The 22,241-nt window shown below is 38.0% G+C and overlaps 1 protein-coding gene across 8 annotated transcripts in view; it reads left to right on the top strand.

The window, feature by feature from the left end:
• Positions 1–21,829, top strand: part of LOC120535915 (galactosylgalactosylxylosylprotein 3-beta-glucuronosyltransferase 1) — a 417,892-nt gene extending 396,063 nt beyond the window's left edge. For 7 of the 8 annotated variants that reach the window (XM_039764100.1, XM_039764096.1, XM_039764099.1 and 4 more), the window contains 2 exons: positions 12,962–13,065; positions 20,380–21,828. In XM_039764100.1, the coding sequence (XP_039620034.1) occupies positions 12,962–13,048 (87 nt within the window). In that variant the 3' untranslated portion in view covers positions 13,049–13,065; positions 20,380–21,828. Of the gene's footprint in view, positions 1–12,961; positions 13,066–20,379 lie in introns of all 8 variants that reach the window. The other variant, XM_039764102.1, reaches the window with a different exon arrangement.
• Positions 21,830–22,241: the final 412 nt, after the last annotated feature.

Genomic DNA, 22,241 nt, shown 5'->3' with positions numbered 1-22,241 from the left:
CATTTGCACAAGTGGGTATTTTTGCAGGTATTCCAGTTACTACTCCTCCTCAACCCAAATAATTAGGTTCTTTGGAAAATCCAGGCTGTTCAAGATTGTGTCCTGCAGAAATAGGCACAAGCTACCAATAGTCCTGAACTAGATTAAGCAAATTAAGATCATGTTATGTTATGCAAAACAAACCACACTGTAAAAAATCAACTGTGAAGGACTGGTGTCCTTTCTGGAACTGGTTCACTTTTTGTGCCCGGTGCTGCCATTGTAGCCTGCAGTTCACACAATCCTGAAATGAATTAAACAGGCTTGAGAATGTTATATATTATGTGTAATAAAATACACTATGGTATAATAAAGATGAAACTGTGATGGACTGGCACACTACCCAAGTTCCGTTCCTTCCTCAAGGCCGCTGCTCCTGGGACAGGCTCTTGACCCAACAGTCTATAATTGCATCAAGCTGGCTGGAGAGTGTATGTATGAAAAATCAAAAATGATAAAGCAAACTATTATTCTATATATCACCTTTCATATTGTTCAGTATCCTAAAGCACACAATAATAAAATATAATCAAGATTTACAAAATGACAGTATACAACCACAGAATCTTGGGTTGAAGTCACCGCAGGAACACTGCAGGTGCGGATTGTGTCTGGCCATGTCCACTATTTGTAGTTTTCTGACCATGCTAATCTGTTTAGTGAACTTTCTAAATACTGCTTTAAGAAAGTTAGGTATTAACCCTAAATGTTACACTAGCTCAATACATGGTGAGATTAAATGTCACAATATACAAATTTAGTTAAATTCTTTAAATTTATAAATATGCATTCCAGACTTTGAAACCAACTCATAATGTAAGAGTGCCATCTATTAAAAGGCAATAAACCACATAAACAGATTTGACTAGTATCACATAAAATGATTTTGTAATCGCAAGAAAAATATTCTACTGTTAAATATTATTACAGATTGTTTCACGTGAAGAAATTGAAATTAAAATAACAAATTATTATTCAAATATTATGAATTAGTCAGCCAGTTCTGATTAAATAAATAATGAGAAGCAACCTTTTATTTTAAAACGTTGCCGTCGTGCTTCACTGCTGCTTGTCAAACAGTAAGCTAAATCTATTTTAAGACAGAAATACCCCACCAGACGTTGTGAGGAAAAAACAGAAGGCCTACAAACCAAATTAAGCATTTTTGAAAGATTGCTTAAATTCAGTTTGAGTGTAACTGCAGCAGTACGGTGAGCATTTCAGGCTTTTTCCTGCTCTGTCAAAATATTAAGAGTAGTTAATACACTGAATTATAAAAACATTACATTTGTGTTTCTTGCAAGGAAATAAAGAAGAAAAAAACAACAACCATTCATATATTCAGTTGTAACTTTTCTGACACACATAATCCAGTTCAGTCTTGCAGGCTCTAGCATTGCTGATGAGACATCACGGTGTATGGTTTCACAAGTACGCAGATGACACACATGGACTTACACAAACATTACATCCTCCTGCACTGGTTGCCTGGCTGACAAATATAAAACACTGGTTGTTCGAAAACTTCCTCAGACTAAATAATGAAATGAGGCTTTAATTATTACACCTCCAGGTACTTTAAGGAAAAAGGACATTTTTCATTAGAAATTCCAAGCTTTATTACATCTCTCTCTGCACAGGCCAGAAATCTTATTGTTATTTTAGATCCCACACTCTCCTTTGAATCACATATTAATAATATTACCAAGGCAGCTTTTTTCCATCTTAAGCAAATCTCAAGGTTGCGTCCTTTTCTTTTGGATATTGCAGCGGAGACCTTTATCCATGCCTTTATCACCCCATAACTTCATTACTGCAACACAGTGTTGCGCAGAGTCTAAACAGACTACAGTATGTCCAAAATTCAGTTCCAAGAGTTGTTACCTTGAGAGTACATTACTCCTACACTTCAAAAATTATATAGATTACCTGTCCTTTTTCATGTTCCAATATAAACCACTCCTAGTTTGTAAGGCCTGTCATGGTCTGGTCTCTTCTCTTCTGTTTTCCTTATTAAACTCATAGGTTCCATCACACTGACTTTGCTCTTCCGATTCGGTGCTGTTAACTGTTCTGCTGTACAGAATGCGTATTTTGAGGCTATAGAATACCCTGCCTTTGGAAATCTGTATTTGTATTTCACTTTCTGTTTTTAAATCTAAACTTAAAACTTATCTTTTTAATATTAGTTTTTGTTAACTATGTATACATATTGGACTGTTTAATGATATGTTTTAATATTTCATACCAATGTACAGCATCCTTGGATATTTTTAAAGGAGCTTTAAGTAAAATGTATTATTATCATTATTAATATTATTGATTATAAAGGAGACACCAGCCCTGAATAATAATATCATTCCATCACCAGACAGGCTCATGAACTCTCATATGGGTAATTGAAAAGTTGCTAATTAACAGGCATGTCTTTTGGAGTGGATGGAAACTGAAGCACCGACAGAAAAACACAGAGATATAAATAGAGCATGCAGACTAAACACTGTCTGTGATAGGTCTTAATCGAAAGCTGATGACCTGACAAATTCTGGAAATTTGAAAAAATTGTGTGTGTGTGTATTAAGGCAAAGTCATTGTGAAACCAAGTGACATGGTGGAAAGAAAAAGACGATTAGCAACATCTACTGAGCACCAAGCAAATTGCAGAGGCCAATATGTGACAACACCATAATAGGAAGTAGAAGAAGAAAAGTATGGGATATAGAATGCAAGAACAAAAACGATGGAGAAATGCATGCTGACAATCGAGAAGATCGTCAAATACACATTTTAAAATTCATAATCAAATGTGAGTTCTTATGTATGTAAACAACTGGTGGAGAGTCTACCAGGTTTTATATCTAGCCTTTTGTTGTGCCATGCAACCCCCTCCTAAACTTGAGAGTTCAAGAACAAGAAAGATGGAAAAATGCATGTCGACAATCAAAATGTTCATTAAATGCATGTTTAGAATTCATAATCAACTCTGAGTTCTTACATGTGCAAAGTGGTGGTGGAAAGTCTATTGTGCTTCATATCTAGCCTTTGTTTGTGACACACAACCCTCTCCCTAACTCAAAAGGCTCCTTACTTTATATTTTATAAACAACATGCTTATAAACTGCGGTGGGTTGGCATCCTGCCCGGGATTGGTTCCTGCCTTGTGCCCTGTGTTGGCTGGGATTGGCTCCAGCAGACCCCCGTGGCCCTGTGTTCAGATTCAGCGGGTTGGAAAATGGATGGATGGACATGCTTATAAAAACCAAACTCTATTTTGGAATATGTTATGTTTATGATCAGCAAACATCAAACTTTATTAAATATGTATAAAGTGACCTCTTCTCATGTGTTTACAACAAAGTGAACATGAAACAAATTGTGAACCAACCAAAAGGTAGGATGGTGAAGAAGAAGAGCAGTGACATCAGCTGACAGTCAAGCAAATCACAGAATGTGCTTACGTGACATAGAACAAGAAACAATAAGAACACCAAAATCTGAAGCACCTAGACAAGCAAGAAGTAATCCTGTGTGTGGTGGAAGAATTGAGCAGCAGGCAAACACAATGGCTCATAGGCATGCAAGACAAAGTCCAGGATACAGAATACAAGAACAAGAGAGAAATATATATCGACAAGTGAGAAGATTGTCAAATAATTGAAACTTCCAAGCACAAGTAATAAAATGCGTTATAACTTCTGAACTGAAAGAAGTAACTATTTAGAAAACACATGAACTGTCAACAGCTTCTTATCTTTAACTGGTGTCATGCACATGCAAACACAGGTGAAAGGTTAAGGGCTTTGGTGATTGTAATTGCTTGCTGCTCCAGGGGTTGACGCTATATTCTAATGCCTGTTCTCTTCCTCCTTGTGCAGACAAGATGATTGACAGTTGTATCTGTCACTTCCATTGTTTGTCCGCCTGGATCCGCCTCTTCCTGCCAGAAGAACATAAAACCGGAAGAGACATCAGAGATATTACAGTTGTCAATCATCTGGTCTGCAAAGGGAGGAAAAGAACAGGTATTAGAACGCAGTGCCAACCCCTGGAGCGGTGGGTAATTGCAATCACCAGAGCCCTTAAGCTGTCCCCTATGCGAATGCAGATGACACTAGGTTATTACTTGCATTTTGCTTTAGGACCGTAATTTCACGTATTTCAGTAGTAGGTGTGCTAAAATCCTGTTTAAATTTTTTCTCTATCATAGCAGCAGCTGTTACATCTACAGCTGAGTAAGGAAATAAGCAGCGAAGAGGCACATTTTTCCTTATCATCCATGTGAGACGGAGTGAAGTAGCGTCTAATTTTCAGATTATTGTACTTGTGCCCCCATGTATATTGAGAACAACTTGGCTTGAAATTGTTAACAGGTCCAGGACTCTGATTAGGTCTTGAATGTGAAAGCTCAGCCTTTACCTGCATAACATTCTTTAGGAACTGCCTGATCACATTTTATAGCGGAAAGGGCCAAACAAAAAGAAAAAATATATATATATAATTCTTGGGGAAAGCCCAGCAGACATTCTAATACAAGCATATCTATCCAATTTCTAGAGATTATACTACACTATTTTCACAGGTTGCCATTCAATAAAGTATATGTAATCTACTCTAAAGTTCAACTGGGCAGTTATCACATCAAGCCTCTTAGTCTGCATGACAAATTATTCAACTTGACAGAATCTTTTCCCATCTCTACCCTGAATCTTTACCTTTTTGCCCCACAACAGTCAGTTTAAGGGAGCACAGCAAATGCTTTCAGTCAGTCTCCTGTGAATACGTTCCAGCATATCATTTTACAGATTTTCCAGCACTCAGCAGAGTCTTTTAAGACTTTTTTATAAGGGTATTAAAACTGATATAAAATTGTCTTAAATTAGCTAATCCAGCACTTCATTCATCTGACTTTTCATCTGCTGTATATTGAATTTTGAGCTGATTATGCTCCACATCATTTTAAATTCTCTTCTTTTTTACTGTGTTGGTCCTCAGAAACAGTGGCATATTAAACCTTTATGGGAAAGTACTTTAGAGCTATAAAGTGGGTGCTGCAAGACGCCGCAGAGTACTATTAAGACTTTAAGGTTGGCCTGCAACAGCATTTTTCAGTCATGCTTCCATCCATCAACCCAGGGGTGCCAAATTCCGTTTACTGAGGCCCAAAAATAACACTTTATATACCCAACATGAGCAAGAATATATCAGGAAACAACTACTGCCACATTTTCTTCACAAACAAGACAAATAGATAGGTCTCTGCTCATCACAATCGTATATTGAAACTGTCTTCTCTTTTTATCAGCTTTGCTTTTATCAGCCATAGGACTGAAGTCGGCATTGAGTGGAAAATTTATATCAATGCATAAAGTGGAGTGAGAAGGTTTTTCAGAATTAGTCACTAAAGCAAAGTTCACCTGTAAACACCAGAGCTGCCCACCTCTGGCCTGGTGGGCCGCAGTAGCTGCAGGTTTTCACTCTAACCATCTTCTTAATCAGTGAGCCGTTTTTGCTGCTGATTAACTTGTTTTGCCTTTGTTTTAATTGACGTGACTCAGACCCCTAAATTGTTTCTTTTTTCCTTAATGAGCAACCAAACAATAATGAGACACGAAACAAGCCGCCACGTGACCAGCTAACCTGAAAATGAAGAAAGGTGAAGGTCTTGGTCATGTTGGTCTGCTCAGGTCACCAAAACATTTTGACTGTGGTCTTAGAAAAAGCAGAAGATCAGCAGTCTGCTGTGGCAAAATGAGAGCAGCAACAAGTCGTGATATTCAATAACGGCTTTAATTAACAGCAAGAATTGGCATCTCATTAAGAAACTGGTTGGAGTGAAATTGGCTGGAGTCTGACGTTCCAATTTAGCTGGTCATCTGTTGGACCGTTTCTCATCTCATTTCTGTTTGGCTGCCATTTAATGAAGAAATAACTAAATTCAGAAGATTGAATCCTTAAAATCAGGGCTATTAGAATGAAGGGAAAAGGAATTAATTAGTAGTGAACACTGATCACTGATTAGGAAATTGGTTCGAATGAAAACCTGCAGCCACTGTGGCCCACCAGGACCAGAGCTGGACACCCCTGGTATACACCATGCATCATGACTAGATGGAATTTGACAACGTTAACGTTAACATACTGGATTACACGGATCACATTTGGAGTTTGTCAGAAATGGATAGATATCACATTTAACATGAGTGGAGATGCACATATGTTTTCTATCCACATATACCAATTAAGGCAGCAGTCACATATGCCGCAGAAGGGTTGTCAGCCCTGTCACCTGCACAGGTTTGAAAAATGCACATGTGAAGTTGACCTTCTGTTTCCTTCTTGAGATGGTAACATCTTTGGCATAATGCTAAAACACCAAAGTTGGATGATTACAAGCACCATTTTCAGTTCTTACTACAGGCTGGTAACTGTGGTGTGCTGCGCTACACAAAAAAACAGGAGCGACTCTAAAGATGTATTTTAATAACAACTGTAAATGTAATCCAGCTAAATTATATAATGGTTCTCACGCATGGGCATGTGAAGATCACTTTCCTGGCACAAATAAGATATGCAGTATTCTGCTGTGGTAAGAGGGGGCACCACCACTAACATAGCAGTCCTTGGTTTTCCAATACAGCACCATGAAGACGCCAACTCAGAGCACCTAGACCCTGCCCGCTACCTCCAAAGGCTAGCCTCTTCCAGTCAGGATCACATAAAACCAAAAGGTCCTGGAAGATGATGTCTCTCTCTCTCGGGAAAGCAGTCCTGTGTGACAGAGCTCCCTGATGCAGACCCACTTGAGAGAGACAAATTTGTTGACAAGCCGAGTATACTCAGAAGGCACATAATAAGCCTATTTTCTATTGCGCCACTGCATGCCCATTTCTCTTCTGTTTTTTAATGCAGTAGATGGGGTGGCCGAATACCCACCCAACTTTTCTTTGGGACTGCTTTCCCTTTCAGGAAACAATATGAGAAAACTAATAGTCATTGCAGACTACTAATAGTCCATCTTAACAAAGAAATTCAAATCAGTGATATTTTGTATTTGTAAGAGTCTTATATATAAATGTTTACACGTGGAAGTGTGTGTGTCCGTCTGTCCCAGAAGTGAGAGGTGGAGTTGGGTAAGGGCTCCTCCACCTCCGAGGAAACAGAAAACTCACTTAGCTGCTAATAACACAAGTGAGGCCAGTACGTCGGCAATACAAAACTTCCGAAGAAAGACAAAGTCGCTTAGCCGCTAACACTGGCAAAACGGTATCCTTTTTACTTTTCCTCCTGCCGCTAATACACAAGCGAGGCGAGTACGTCAGCAAAACGAATCCTCTTGGCAGAGACATGCCCAGAGTAGTTCCTTTTAATTACTTGACATCTCTACATTTCAGTTTTTTTCCGAGGATTTTAAAAGTTTCTAGGACCCCAGGCTTTTTAACAGCACTGGCTTACACTGCTAGTTATATATAAACACTTTAAAATAACTCACATTTTTTGTCCAGAAGCTCCTACTCACCGGTATTAGAAGAACCCCACAAATGATATACCATTCGACTCATCTTGATGACTTGTTTTGCAAGACATTGAGCTTTTTACATTTACATTTATTTGCTTAGCAGATGAAGCTTTTATTCAAAGTGATTTACATAGGAGATATAACATAATCAAGTAGCATAAGTCTGGGGAATGTTTTGAACAAGTGTAGCAGGACAGGTTACAAAAGTTTATCACCTCAAGTGAAGAGTTCTAAAGCTAGCATAACCTAAAACCTTTCAATTAACAATATGACAGATATCCACGAGCAAACAATATTCATTAACAATCTCAGCAGGCATTTCAATCACTTCCTAAACATATTGAGGGAGTCAGCAGTTCAGATGGAGTTGGGCAGCTCGTTTCATCGCACATAAACAGAATCTGGATCGAGATTTGATACAACATAGAGGTGGAATCACCAGACACTGTCCACTAGCAGGCCTGCGTGGGCAAGAAAGAGCATAGGACCTTACAAATGTCTCCATATACACAAGTGCTGGCCCATTGACGTTTTGGGGTTCTCTCCTATTTTTGGCCATCTAGGCCCAAAAAGCCCTCATCTTTAGACCAATTTTGGATCATGTTTTGTTTTTTTTTGTAGAAACTTATACCCTTTTAATAAAGAGAAAACCAATCAGTGTCTTCAGCAAAGATCATAACAGCAGAAGGACTTGTTATGCAAGCCATATCAACCATCCTCAGTGGTTTACCCCCTAATGGAATACAAGGAGTCAAACTTAGTCTTTTTCACAAAACTTTAAAACAATGGGGATCGGCTATATGGGTATGCAGATTTTATGCTATTTCGACGTTGCTTATAGCAAATATGAAAATATTTTGGTAACACTTTAGTTTAGTCATCTATAACACATTTATTCTTATTTGACCAGCCCTTAAAAAAGGCTTTGCTTGTTCTTCATTATGCTTATAAAATATCAGTAGATTGACTATTCATCTCTGTGCTGTGTGGTATATTAACATGATAGTAAAAATAATATGAAGGATTCACAAGTCTTATTCCAAACATGTAATATAAAGCAAACTGTGTCTCAGTTAAGCCACCTCAGAGCACTCTAAAGTGAAGTTTTGTTAGAAGGTCACATTGGAGAGATGAAGAAACACTTTACTGATGCTTTGTACAGTAAGTGTTATTGATACCTGAAGAAGTCTTTGTTAAGGTCTTGTTACATAACAGTAAATGATTAATAGACTCATTTTCGCAGTTCCTCAACTAAAGTGTTACTAATATTTTTTGATATTTGACACTTAACCGGTGGTCCTAACCCTGTAAGAGACACTTTCGGAACGTTGAAAATAACCCATTTTAAACATAAGCATGTGGGGTCCCATTTTAGACTGTTTCAGAGTCACTGATTAAGAATGTGATGTTATTTTTATTTTTTCTATACAATCAAGAATATTTAGACTTTAAATATTTCAATTAAAGCACACATTTTAATATTTGATGCAACTATTCTTGTTTATTATGTACTTCTACTTCATGAGGTAAATCATTGCATTTCTTTTGTACCCTGAATTAGGTTGGCTTATGCTAATTCAGACTTTTTTATTCTGCTAAACTATGAAAGAAATGATAAGACCAATTACACCACTCTGCTGGGAATTTAGGTCAGCCAGCAGAGGATAGGACCTGAGAAGCCCAAGGCTTTCTTTTCAGCTGCCACTTCTGCTGCAGGAGGAATGATATTGGCTCGCTGTCTCTCTGTCTTTCTCCAAGCAATGGTTATTTAGAAGTGACAGATATTGGATTAGAATTTAGAGTTGCCTCTTTTATTTAAGACTAAGAAAATAACAATGTGGCTGACCTGATCATTCTCCCATACAAAATTATTCCTGGTTTTCCTGACTTTCCAAAGTACTGAAAATCTTACTTTTCTTTTATTACCGATATCTAGCCTTGGAATTTGATTCATTTAGTAATAAGTGAATGTCTTACCCTATTACTTGTAAAAGAAACAATGAGTTGAATGACATAATTGCAGTAATAAAAAATAAGCACTCAGCTTTTAGATCTCAGAAAAGAAAGTCAGATATGCTTCAGACTAACAAAATCTCCAGAGCTGATGGGATTTTACCCATTGTACTGAAGGAAATTATATAAATCCTAAAGAATATTCCAACAGTCACTTCAAATGGAAGACGTTCATAATGACTAGAAGGTCACAAATGTGACTCTGAGCTATGTGAATGGAAATAAAATGGATCCTGGTAATTATAGACCGATAAGCCTTGTATCTATTCCATGCAAAATTATGGAAACTATAATAAAAAATAAATAAAAGCCAGCCTGTTTTTTTTGGGGAAGAAGCTCCTGCCAAACCAATCTGTTTTGAACTGGCTACTTAAGGGGCATCAGAGGTAATTTACAAAAGTTGATCTCAAGGTGGTTAATGGCCATGAGGCAAGAAGTACAGGTAAGAATGGGTTAGGGTTAGGGCTAAGGAATGTAAGGTAAGAATGTGCCCTATGGGGTGTGATCATCATGCGTCTGTTCTTGGAGCATTACGCCTTCAAATTTACATTATGACATTGATTCTGGTGTATTTAGTAAACTGTGAAATTCACAGATGACATAAAAATTGGAGAAATAGCAAATACTGAGGGGGCTGTAAATACAGTTCAAAAAGACTTGGACGCTTCAGAAATGAGTGATCACTTGCTAAAATGCAGTTTGACAAGAAAATTGCTGAGTGCTACATGTAAATAAAAGAAGTGTTAATTATAAATGTATTTTCGGAGACAATCTGCAAAAAGAATTTAGATTTACATTGACACAATAATCTCATAATCTAGGCAGTGTGCAGAAGCAATTAAAGGACACATTGTTAAGTTATATTGTAAAAACTGTTTAATTTACATTGTAGGATGTTATGCTCATTCTATACGGTATAATGCACTCGTGAGACCATATCTGGAGTATTGTGTGCAGTTCTGATCACCATTCTACAAAAAAGACATAGCAGCACTTGAAGCTGTGCAGAGGAGAGCAACCAGCTGCAACCCCGGACTAAAGGTTGATTTATACTTCTGCGTCAAGCCTACACCATAGCCATGCATGGGAGCTACATCATCAAAAGTAGTTGATACTTCTGCGTCACACCATATCACAGGAACATGAATGGTTGCTAGTTAGCAGTGTTTGTAGCATGCAAGAAAAGCAAATGATCCATTAAAGCGTAGGCAGTCTTTGCTGTCCAGAATGACCGCTCCTCTTGCTACACAGGTTCTTCTGTAGGCGAACATATTTGTTCCTCACATTTTTCCAGATTTTCATATATTCTCCAACTTCAAAACCAGTAGATGGAAACAAACAGAAAAGCTTTTTAGGAAATACATAGCTAGCAAACTAGCCAATCAAAGTTCTAGAGGTGTGAATAGGGTTCACGTGAACCTGATGCCTAGTAACATTTTTGTGGAGGAGCACATCAGACTATGCCATAGCAAAATACGCCACAGGCTCAACATAGAAGTACAAGTATAATTCAGCCTTCAAGGGAATGTCCTACTGTGATATTCCCAGGGAGTTATATCTTGAGCAGAGAAATCTACATGGGCACCTGATTCAGAAACACAAGCACCATATATGGAAATATGGAATAATGTAGCGTGAAAACTGTTACAAAGTATCTGGATGAAATATTGGGACAACTTAGTTATTATCAGGCCAAATGAAGAACTCAATGGTTTCATCTCATTTGTCAGACTTTTTATGTTTTTTCAAACATGTGTATATATATATATATATATATATATATATATATATATATATATATATATCAGGGGTGCCCAATGCATCGATCGTGAAGGTAGTGCAGGTAGATCGCATTGCATTCATTTTTTTTTAAACGTTAGTCTATCATATATCCTCCCTATTGCATTTGCCACTTGATTGACATACAGGGCAGCCAGTCTGAGATCTCTTCTCTTCTAACACACTGGTCATCCCACACGCAAGATCAAATGCGCGAGCTACTGCAAAACTCCAGCTATCTAAGTGATCTAGTTAGCCTTCCAATTTATATCGACTAAAGGGATTTAAAAAAATTTGTTTGGGGAGAGTATGGGCTGGATGTGGAACTGGAAGAGGATTTTTTTTCTCACAATGTCACAATCGAAGTGCGTTTGTCTGATCTGTCAATCTATCATTGCTATTCCAAAGAAGGAAAATGTGGAAAGGCACTTTCGAACTGTTCATAAAAACTACGAAACCGAGGTCCTTCCGAAAAGCAATCTGAGAAAGGAGAGGGAATTAAAATCGCAGTTAACGGGACAGCCGTCATTTTTCACTCGGCTGAATTCGAAAGCTCATTGACTGTATTATTCAGCTCTACTTATTTATGCGAGTCAGCCTTTTTCCCACATCAAGATTATTAAATACAAATACTGTAGTGACCATAAATGTATTGAATTTGTATACTCAGTGTATATATATATATATTTTTTTTTTTAATGTAGGTAGTTCATTTCGACCTGGTCATTTTAAAAGTACCTAGCAAGCCAAAAAAGTGTGGGCACCCCTGATATATATATATATACACACAAATGGAACCTTGTCTTTTGAGCCATTAAAGTACATGTTATTATGTTATTAGTGAAAGTAAAATTATTGTGTTTGTCTTACTGTAACCTTTATGCATTTCTTCTGCCATGTGTTAGGATTTTTAAAAAAAGATACCTTACAGTACTCTTGCAGATGTTTAGATATGGTATTCTTTGGTAAAAAAAAAACAAAACAAAACAATAAAATGCTCTTTGTCTTGTATTGTTTTTTACATTTAATTTTTTTTTACATATTAGATTTGTTTTATTGTCAGGTACTTCCTGGCAAAGACTAAGCAGGACTTGAATGAAGTAACTGAAGATGAGAATCTGTTTTGTATTTGATGTCTGCCCAGTCAAGGAGGGGGTCTAAGGGCAATGCAGCCCTTTTCTGAACAGCTGCTGCACATTTTTTGTTTCTTAATTCCTGAGATGAAATTAATTGAATTATGTATTTTATTTGGTGTTGATATGTGAATGAATGTGCTCAGTGATGGACTGGCACCCAATCCAAGATCAATTCCCAATTTGCCCCCTGTGCTTCTGAGATACACTCCATCTTACTCCAGGATAGATGGATGGACAGCACTCAATCGATACCACTATGTAAGAGTAGACTGAACTGAATCTGTGCAGTACAGGTAATGTAAATTTACAGCCATTTTCAGCATATATGTTTAAGACATACATGTGCAAGCAAGGAAAGCAAGAGAAAATCACGTACTCGCCTCCAGCCATGTTGGTAAATGTATTATGTTGGACTGCCTGGTTTTCTTTTTTTAGAAACAGCTGCTAAGTGGAATTTTTCTCCTCTTTTTTGTTTTAGATTCTAGTCTGGCACACCAGAACGGAAAAGCCTGTCCTAGTTAATGAGGGTAAGAAAGGATTCACAGACCCCAACATTGAAATCTGAAGCTGATAATGAAATAGGTAAGACAAAGTCAGCAGAATGACATTGACTTTATCTGCCAAAGGGTAATCTTGAGTTATAGGCGGTGAGACTGCAGAATTACACCGTTGCACTTAAAGACATATGAATAATTTTATTCTCAGCAAAAACATGAGCTGTCTCCTCCACTTCAGCCCTAGCATTTGATTTGCTTGGCTCATGGGCACAAACTGTAGGGAGACTTTAGTTCAGTCGCAATCTTAGAATTTTCTGATATTGTGCTGCAAAAGAAATGGAGAATGTGGCTTCTTCTGAAGTGCAAGGTACTGGATGAAGTGTAGTGGCTCTGAACATCTGAGCTTCACAATTTTACTAATAACCCAGAATTGCACATTTTCCTGAACTTTATCTTGAGCTGAAAATGAACATATTTTGACTCTGAAGTGTAACAAAAATTAGTTTAATTGTTTTATGCATTTTAAGATAAACATGATGTGCTTCTTGCTTTAAGAAATTCTCATGGTGTTATCTTGTTTACATTTGTATCTCAAAGTAATAAAAACACATTTAAAACTAGAATTGTTAGTAATTCCCATCCAGAGGGGTGTCTAAAGAATCCCTCAATACAAACTACAGTTCATGAGTGATTCTGTAGAGCAACAGTGCCCCCCTGTGCTTACTGGACATTATTACAGCATTCTCAGTTCAACAAATCACATCAAGAAGACGTTTTCATTTTTTTTAACTAGCTGTTTGTTTTTCTTTTCTTTGCTCACTTTAAATTACAGATGTTTAATTATTGGGGGACATCTAGTAATTCTGACCCTTGTGGCTATAATTAGGATGAAGTGGGTTTTAAAACAATAGGATAGTTATGATGCCAACAGACCATTCAGCCCAATAACACCAGATTTCTCCAAAATGACATGAACTTGAGTTTTGAAGGTCCTTGAACTACATCTGTCCACCACACTACTCAGTATTTAATTCCATGTGTCAGTGGTTCTCAGAATAAAGGAGAACATTCGAAAATGTAGATTCAACCTTAACAAGTTTCTATCTGTGTCCCTGTGTTCTTGTTGAAGAGCTTATTTTAAAATGAAACAACTATACTAATTCCCTTCATAATTTAAACAACTTCAGTCATGTCACCTCTGAATCTCTATTTCTTTAAACTGAAAAGACTCAGCTCCTTGATTCCTTCCTCATAGTTCATACCCAGCTGTCCTCACACCAGCCTAGTCACTCTTCTCTGGGCTTCTTCTCACAATGTTACATCTTTTTTGTAAGATGGAAGCCAAAACTGCTCTCAGTACTCCAAGTGAAGCTTCAACAGTGAGTTATGTGCATCTCAAGCATAAACATTTTCAGACACCAGGGTATGTAACTTAACATCCTTTTAGCCTTCTTCACTCTTCCTAAACGCTGTCTGAATGCGGACAGTAAGGACTCCTAGGTCCTTCTCATGAGGTGTCATTTCAAGTTTTAAACCTGACATTGTCTATACAAATTTGACAGTGATAGCTTCCATCATGTGAAACTGTTGGCTTTCATTAAATTGCATTTGCCACAAACCTGCCCAAGCCTGAATTCTGTAATGATTCGTTGGGTTCGAAATGATCTGACATTTCACCAAGTTTAGTATCACCTGCAAACTTAAAAGAATGGCTACCCAGAAAATATTTGTATATGTGTTACTAACCCCATGTAGTTTGTATTGGTGGTCGAGAAAAACGTTTAATCTCATGTTTTTTATGCAGAATAGAGAGAAAACTTATTCGATATAACAGAATCCAGTAGTGACTAAAGCTGTACAATAGCAAATGACTGGGAAAACATCCATTGAAAGAAGAAAAGAAATGTAATGTTTCTTTTGTCACATAATCGAGATGTCAGTTACCCAGTTGTATGCTCAAGACATGCAAAACTCATGCTTTTAGCTAAACTAAACGATGACTCCTGGAAAAATCAGCACATATTATAAATACAGGATAACTAAAGGCACATGGAAGTCACTGGGCTGTAGACCAACAAGTGAGGAGAAGAGGCAGGTCATCAGTTCAAAAAGTCATTCACTCGAGCTCCATATGTGCAAAGCATACAATAATTCAACTCAAAATTATATATCAAGCACATCTGTCTCAACTAAAATTCTCCAAAATGTTTCCAAGGCAAGATCCAACCTACGAATCTCACTGGGCCACATGTTTTGGGCCTGCACCAAATTAACATCATTCGGGACCAAAATGTTTAATTACTTTTCAGACAGTCTTGGTGTCCCAATCCCTCTTAACCCATTAACAGCTGTGTTTGGTGTTCCTCCAGATGGGTTAAAGTGGAGAAGGACAAACAAACTGTGATTGCATTCACTACACGTTTGGCATGCAGACTCAACTAGAAGAACCCAAACTCTCCTATTTTAAGTCAGTGGGTAACCGATGTGTTAAACTATTTGAAATTGGAAAAAATCAAATATTCAGTTAGAGGATCTGTACAGATTTTTTTCAAAACATGGCAGGATCTAATCAGTAATATCTTAGAAGAAGCTTTTAAAACACAGATGAAGGAATTATTCCTGTATTTCTTTTTCTTCTCCATTCATCTCTATTGGCTTATCAAACTCATCAATTTAGGTGTGTTTACAGGCCTTAAGTTTTACTCCATTGGCTCCGTTTACTCTCTCTCAGGGGTGGGGGTCGACTTGTTCTCAATCTTACTTTTTGTAAAAATTGATTAATTTGTATGGAATGATTGCAATAAAATTAATAAAATTAAAAAAAAAAAAGTAATTCCCAAGAGCCTTTAGTTTTCCTGTTTATGATGTGTGCTGATTTTTCTGGAAGTAACCATTTAATCGTATGGACAACTGACATATGGATTATATGATGTGAGTAACTTGAGATTTTTTCATTTTTCCATTGACATTTTTCAGATTGTTTACTGTGGTACAGCATTGGTTACTATTGGCTTCTGTTATATTATAACTTTTTTTTCTCTCCAATCTGCATTAAATCATGAGATTAAAAACTTTGCTTGGCCATCACTATAAACTATAAGGAGAGAGTAACATATAAAAGAGTATCATTTTTGGATGGAGTATTCTTTTAACAAGCTTGTTATTTACAGTTTATTCTCTCCGAGATCATTCATACAGTATGGATCACAATGAGCAGTAGCCCCAGCACTCATCCCTTAAGGAAATCACCTTTAACATCACCAGTTTTCCTTTGTTTCTTGTGTTTAAGCTAATGTTGCCCCCATCTGCACTGCACCTTGAATTCACGTTTCTCTTACTTTGATCCATGGCCTCTTGTGCTCCCTTTACTGAAGCCTTCTGAAAATCAAGATAAATAATCAGGGCCATCTTAACAGCATTATAGGCCCCCAAACAAAGCAGTGCACTGGGGCCCCTACCTACATAACCACTCAGCAAGTCACAACATACATAGATTAGCATGGGGGCCCTCGGGAAACTGTCCAGCATGCTCATGAATTAAGACGGCCCTGCAAATAATAACATGTGCACCTTTGTGGTCTTATTGCTTTGTTACTTTTAACAGAATTCTAGCAGATTAGCAAAGTACAACCTCCCTTGGGTGGTATGGTGGCGCAGTGGTAGCACTGCTGCCTTGCAGTTAGGAGACCCGGGTTTGTTTCCTGGGTCCTCCCTGCGTGGAGTTTGCATGTTCTCCTGGTGTCTGTGTGGGTTTCCTCCCACAGTCCAAAGACATGCAGGTTAGGTACATTGGCGATTCTAAATTGTCCTTAGTGTGTGTGTGTGTGTGTGTGTGTGTGCCCTGCGGTGGACTGGCGCCCTGCCCGGGATTTGTTCCTGCCTTGCGCCCTGTGCTGGTTGGGATTGGCTCCAGCAGACCCCCCATGACCCTGTGTTAGGATATAGCAGGTTGGACAATGACTGACTGACAACCTCCCTTATCTGAACCCAGTCACTAGCGCACCGTTCTTGGTATGGGAAGCTCAGTCTGTTCCTTAATACAGTCGATCCCAAACTCAGTCCTGGGGACCTCCTGTTCAAACCAGATTCTCAATCGGTGACAATAATTGATCTCATTTAATTAGCTGTCCTTTTTACTTTTTTCATTTTTCTTATTCTGCATTCATAAAATCACAGTAATGTGATTTTTCCATTCATAAGACATTTAGAGCTATCTCTGTTTTTGCTATAGCTTTAAATGTTTGACTCTCTTTTGTTGTTTTCCTTTTATGTTGTCCTTTTTGTGTAGTTTGCTCCCTTTTTTCTATCCTAATAATGACAATTTATAAAAAAGCAGAGCAGGCAAACGAATGACAAAACGCTGCAACTACTTCATTGTAAGAGCCACTAATTAGTAAATAACGGATGAAATAACAATAATCACCTGGAAAAGCAGAATGAAAATCAGAATGAGAATATTGTTAAAAAAACACATCATGCCCATATAACTGCTTGGTACATTTTAATAAAACATTTACCACACTTACTTTGTAATTTCTGCATTGACCACAGAATACAACAACTGGGAAATAACAGCTCACTAAATTAAAATAAAAACCTGCAGCCACAGTGAGTCTCCACGACCGAGTTTGGGAACCACTGCCTCCATTACTTTACCCGTGATACTCAGTTAGGTTTGTAACGAATAGGACCCGTTATTCTTAAAATCGCTACTGTTCAGCTTCCTTAACTGTAATAAGGATGGGTCAATGTCACCCCGTGAAGCTCCCCGCTGTACGCCCCCCTTTCGATATAATCAGCTATAAGCAGTCAAATTGATATACAGTATACAGTATATGTAAAATTGACAGTCAGGATGCATTTTCAGCCATTCAGAAAACAAATACGAGTTTAAAAAAGAAACACAGCAAGATGAAAACAGCAATGGCCTTTTTCCTCCCCAACACACAATAACCTCATAAAAAGTATGAATGACTAATGAAACACACCCCGGGCCCCCCGAAGTTCACACAATAGTCCAGAGTTTTTTTGTTTTTTTTTTATTATTATATATACAGGTGGATGAACTGTAGAAGCCGGCCAAAGGAAGAATTTTAGTATGTAAATGTAAAATGTTTCCACAGTCAGAACAAGCTCACCCGATACCGTTAGTCGACCTAACTAAGAGCAATGCAGGATTCAAGTCGAACGCTGACCTTCGCCTGTCCAGTCAAGTCTTCGTAGCCGTAGTGCCCCTTTACATGGCCAATGCAGATATCTGATCCGTTTTGCTAGTTTTCCCGTCTTTTTCCTCTGATTGCTGGCCTCCCTCTCCTTTCTAAAAACGGCGCGATTTATGCAAATTACTTCCGGCCTTCAGGGGCGCGCTGTCAATCACCTGTCTCTTCCAAACAGCTCGTATGGAGTCTCTTCTAGGAACGCACAAGAGGAGCAGGCAGCCAAGCGACAAACGCTAACATTTTCATTGTGGTGGTGGTGCTACAAATTTACTGTCGTATGTTAACTTGGATGAGCCCTTTGATAAAATGGGATAATGTTTACCAGCTTCCAGTTCTTTGGAGTTTCTCCGGTGTGTAGTGAGTTTTGAAAAATATGTGCCAAAGATGTAAGAAACATGTTCGCTGTTCCCAATGATTATTTTGACTTTAACTTTTTAATTCTAATCTGTTCCCTTAATAATTCCAAACCACTAAGTACCTCATGGATACTCCCTGTAAGTAATGGGAGGTTATCGGGCCTCCTTGTGTGTGAAAACTTCAGAGAAATGGGATGATGGAATGACGGATTTCAGGTATTATAAAAATAAATGATTGTTTTCTGATCATATCTGTTATTTGAAATGGTTCTTCAATTAATAAAATAAGATCTAATCCTTGCATTCTGCTCTGGGTTTTCCCTCAATAGACTGTAGTCATCTGATATTCAACTGAAAGACAAATTGAATATCTGTGGTGATTTTTTTTTGCAAAAGGAATTATGAAGATGGAATTGGAACCATGTGAAAAAATCAAATTCCGTTCATTCTTAGATAGTTTGTAAGTGAGTGAGAGTCATTTGTTCTTGTTATAAATACTGCCCGTCTCTTCTTACCTAATGGAAGGCCAGAGCAGTGGGAGAAAAATGCACAATGCCATATGTATTAGATTTCTTTGACTTATTTTCACAAATCCTATTATGATAATTGTCTCGCTCCCCATATGAGATTATGGATACGGAAAGCTTCAGATTTAAGATTGTTCTACTTTCAAGCTGCTTATACTTTTCAGTCCAGATATGCATGACTCTCAAGGAATGCTGCTTCCTTGATTTCACGTTTATTTTGTTAGCATGAACTTTAATTCTTAGGGACTTCTAAATGTCACATTCAGAGTTTTTGTAGAACTCTCTACAATTATGACCTGCTTAAGTTCACACCAAGAGGACCTTTGGTACTGTTAATACCCATCGTCATCATGCAGACACAGGCTAGTGACAAGCAAATCTACAGTACATTTAATATTCTCTACCAGGGCTAGATGTTTTGGGTCTGGGTCTGGGTCTTCTTCTTCCTCTATAGCTATTCCCGTTTTTATATGGGGTGACTATTTTTTGAGTAGAATTCTCCAATAGAAGTTTGAATGTGATTTTTATGAAAAGAAGCCTTTCCTGATGCCAACCCTCCCTATTTATCCAGACTTGGAACTGGCTGAGTTAAAGTAAATATATATACCAGTATATATCATAAAACATAAAACACAGATAAATACAACTTTTTTTTATTATTGGATATGTATTATTGTATTGTATTATTGTATATGCCTTCATACGTTTATGTGATTTTGGTGCAGTGGCTACCAAATATTTCTCAAAGAGCCAAAGGAGTAAGTTCAGTTCCATTCCTTGTGACTGTCTGACTGGGATTTTCATGTTCTCCCTGGTATGCTGGCTTTAATCCCACTTTCCAAAGACATAGGGATGATAGTATCCTGAAATGGACTGGTTTCCCATCCAGGGTTAGTACAGCCATGGGTTGTGTAGAAAATGAATAGGAGGGGTAACTTAATTAGATTGGATTATCCATCCATCCATTATCCAATCCGTTATATCCTAACTACAGGGTTACGGGGGTCTGCTGGAGGCAATCCCAGCCAACACAGGGCACAAGGCAGGAAACAAACCCCGGGCAGGGCGCCAGCCCACCACAGGGCACACACACACACTTGGGACAATTTAGGATCGCCAGTCCACCTAACCTGCATGTCTTTGGTCTGTGGGAGGAAACCGGAGCACCCGGAGGAAACCCACTAGATTAGATTAGATTAAATTAAATAAACATTATTAAACCCATTGGGGTTAATGCATGATGTTTTACAAAATGAGTTATATGATGCACTCATTTTTTTCTTTTTTTTAACTTTAGGGACACTTTTCTATGTGGACTGACAAGAATTAAGTTGGAGCTGCTGTGCAGTTATGTCACTGAGTCAGCTGAAAATAGCAGGCACATCAATGGAGATCCCACGTCCGAAACCATGCTAATGAAACTCTCAACAAAAGACAATATACATAAATAAAGTTATGTAAAAAGAAAAAAGCACAGAAAATATGGGATGGCAATATTTATTATTCCAAGTGTGAAACCAAGATATTGACCAAAAGGAGAGAAAGAAAAAGAGGGGAACGGGACTTTTCTTTTGTTTTTGTTTTTTATTCTTTCTTTCTTTCTTTTTTTTTCTTTTGCATCTGCATGGCCTGACACCATAATTAAAGTTAAAAAAAAAGCATCTCATGAAGACAGCTGCTGGGAGACTTGGAAACCTGCTGAAGAACCACACGCCACAGACAATTGTTACTTGGCTGTTTTTACAAAGGGATGTGGAGTTGTAATTGGTCTTAAACAATGGGCACATTCCTCGGAGAGAAGGAAGGATGGGCTGCCTCCACTGTGTGAACCCCACCCTGAAACACTGACTCGTAACCCACTGGATGGACCTGTTCAACGCACACTGGAAAAAAAGCAACAAACTGAACAGAGTTTTGAGCCAAAAGGACTTTGATGTCTCTTTGCAAATGGATTGCATAAGTGAAAGGATTTTTTTTTTGTATGTTTTTCATTTCATTTCATTTTAAATGATTTTTTTTTCTTTATGTTGCCTGCTTTTTATTGGTTCACTATTGACATGCCTCTCAGTGCTAATGGCCGTAAATAGCTTTGGCTTCAAGTCCACAATGGAAAAAGGCCGGATAAAAGGCTGCCTATTGAAATGTCATAGAGCGGGTACTGAGATGTACTGGGTGGCACACGTATCCCCCACCCAGTTGTACTTCAAGATGTGGCGGTGCCGGGGAAGATGGTACATCCTACCATTCAGATGACCATCATGTGAGTTATTGGAAAGCACTTAGTCCTGAGCCTTTAGCCCACAACTAATACCCCAACATGTGTTCATACCAGATTTAGCAGGGGGCTTGAGATACATTTCTCATTGTTAAAGCTCATTTAGTGTTTTTATTTAAGACCTATTTATATAAATACTGAAAGTATTATTTAAAAGCAAGTAGTTCGTATTTTTTTAATGTGCACTATGGATAGGTATTGTGTTATTGTACTGATTAATAAGATTTGACCCTGAATGTCAGCTCCATGGGTTTTACTATGGAGACGACAGTATTTTTTTACAAGACTGGAAGCAGAAACATATTTACTATTCCAGGGATGAGATGTTCAACAAGAAAGGCATGCTTTTGTTTTATTGTTTTTATGCCTCAAAAAAGAAAATGATCTCACACAAGTGGAGCAGACTAGAGCATGTTGCCAACGCCAGCATCTCTACTTGGTTGTGTTTCTCTATAGCATGCACGTTCGTCTTGAAAAAGTCCTGTAGGGAGGGGGAGGGGGATTTGGGGGTCAAGTGATAAGTAGCCAGAGGTGTCACTCTGAGTCCTACACATCACAGTAACTGATTTGTGTTGTTTTCCTGCTGTTAACAAAACCAATGTTTTTAGCTCCAGAAAGATAGATACCGCTCTTGTGCATCACCATAACATATTCAGTGCCTGTCAGCAGTGATATATTTCAAACAATCTGTTGTAAGACATGACTAGCAAATGAGCTTAGGGGTCAGAGGGTAATACGTCCAATGATTCAGATCTGATTTGTGAAAAACTGGGACGCCAGACACATTCACCCAGGGCTCAGATGATAAAGGCATTTTCCTAGGGCATGTGGCCTTGGCAGAGGTACGTGGCTGGACTGCTGCCCTATTTGCAAGGGCAAGGTAA

This window comes from Polypterus senegalus, chromosome 9, assembly GCF_016835505.1.
Source record: "Polypterus senegalus isolate Bchr_013 chromosome 9, ASM1683550v1, whole genome shotgun sequence".
Classification (NCBI taxonomy): domain Eukaryota; kingdom Metazoa; phylum Chordata; class Cladistia; order Polypteriformes; family Polypteridae; genus Polypterus; species Polypterus senegalus.
The sequence above is the reverse complement of the archived record's forward strand: the minus strand, read 5'-3'. Positions and strand labels throughout refer to the sequence as shown.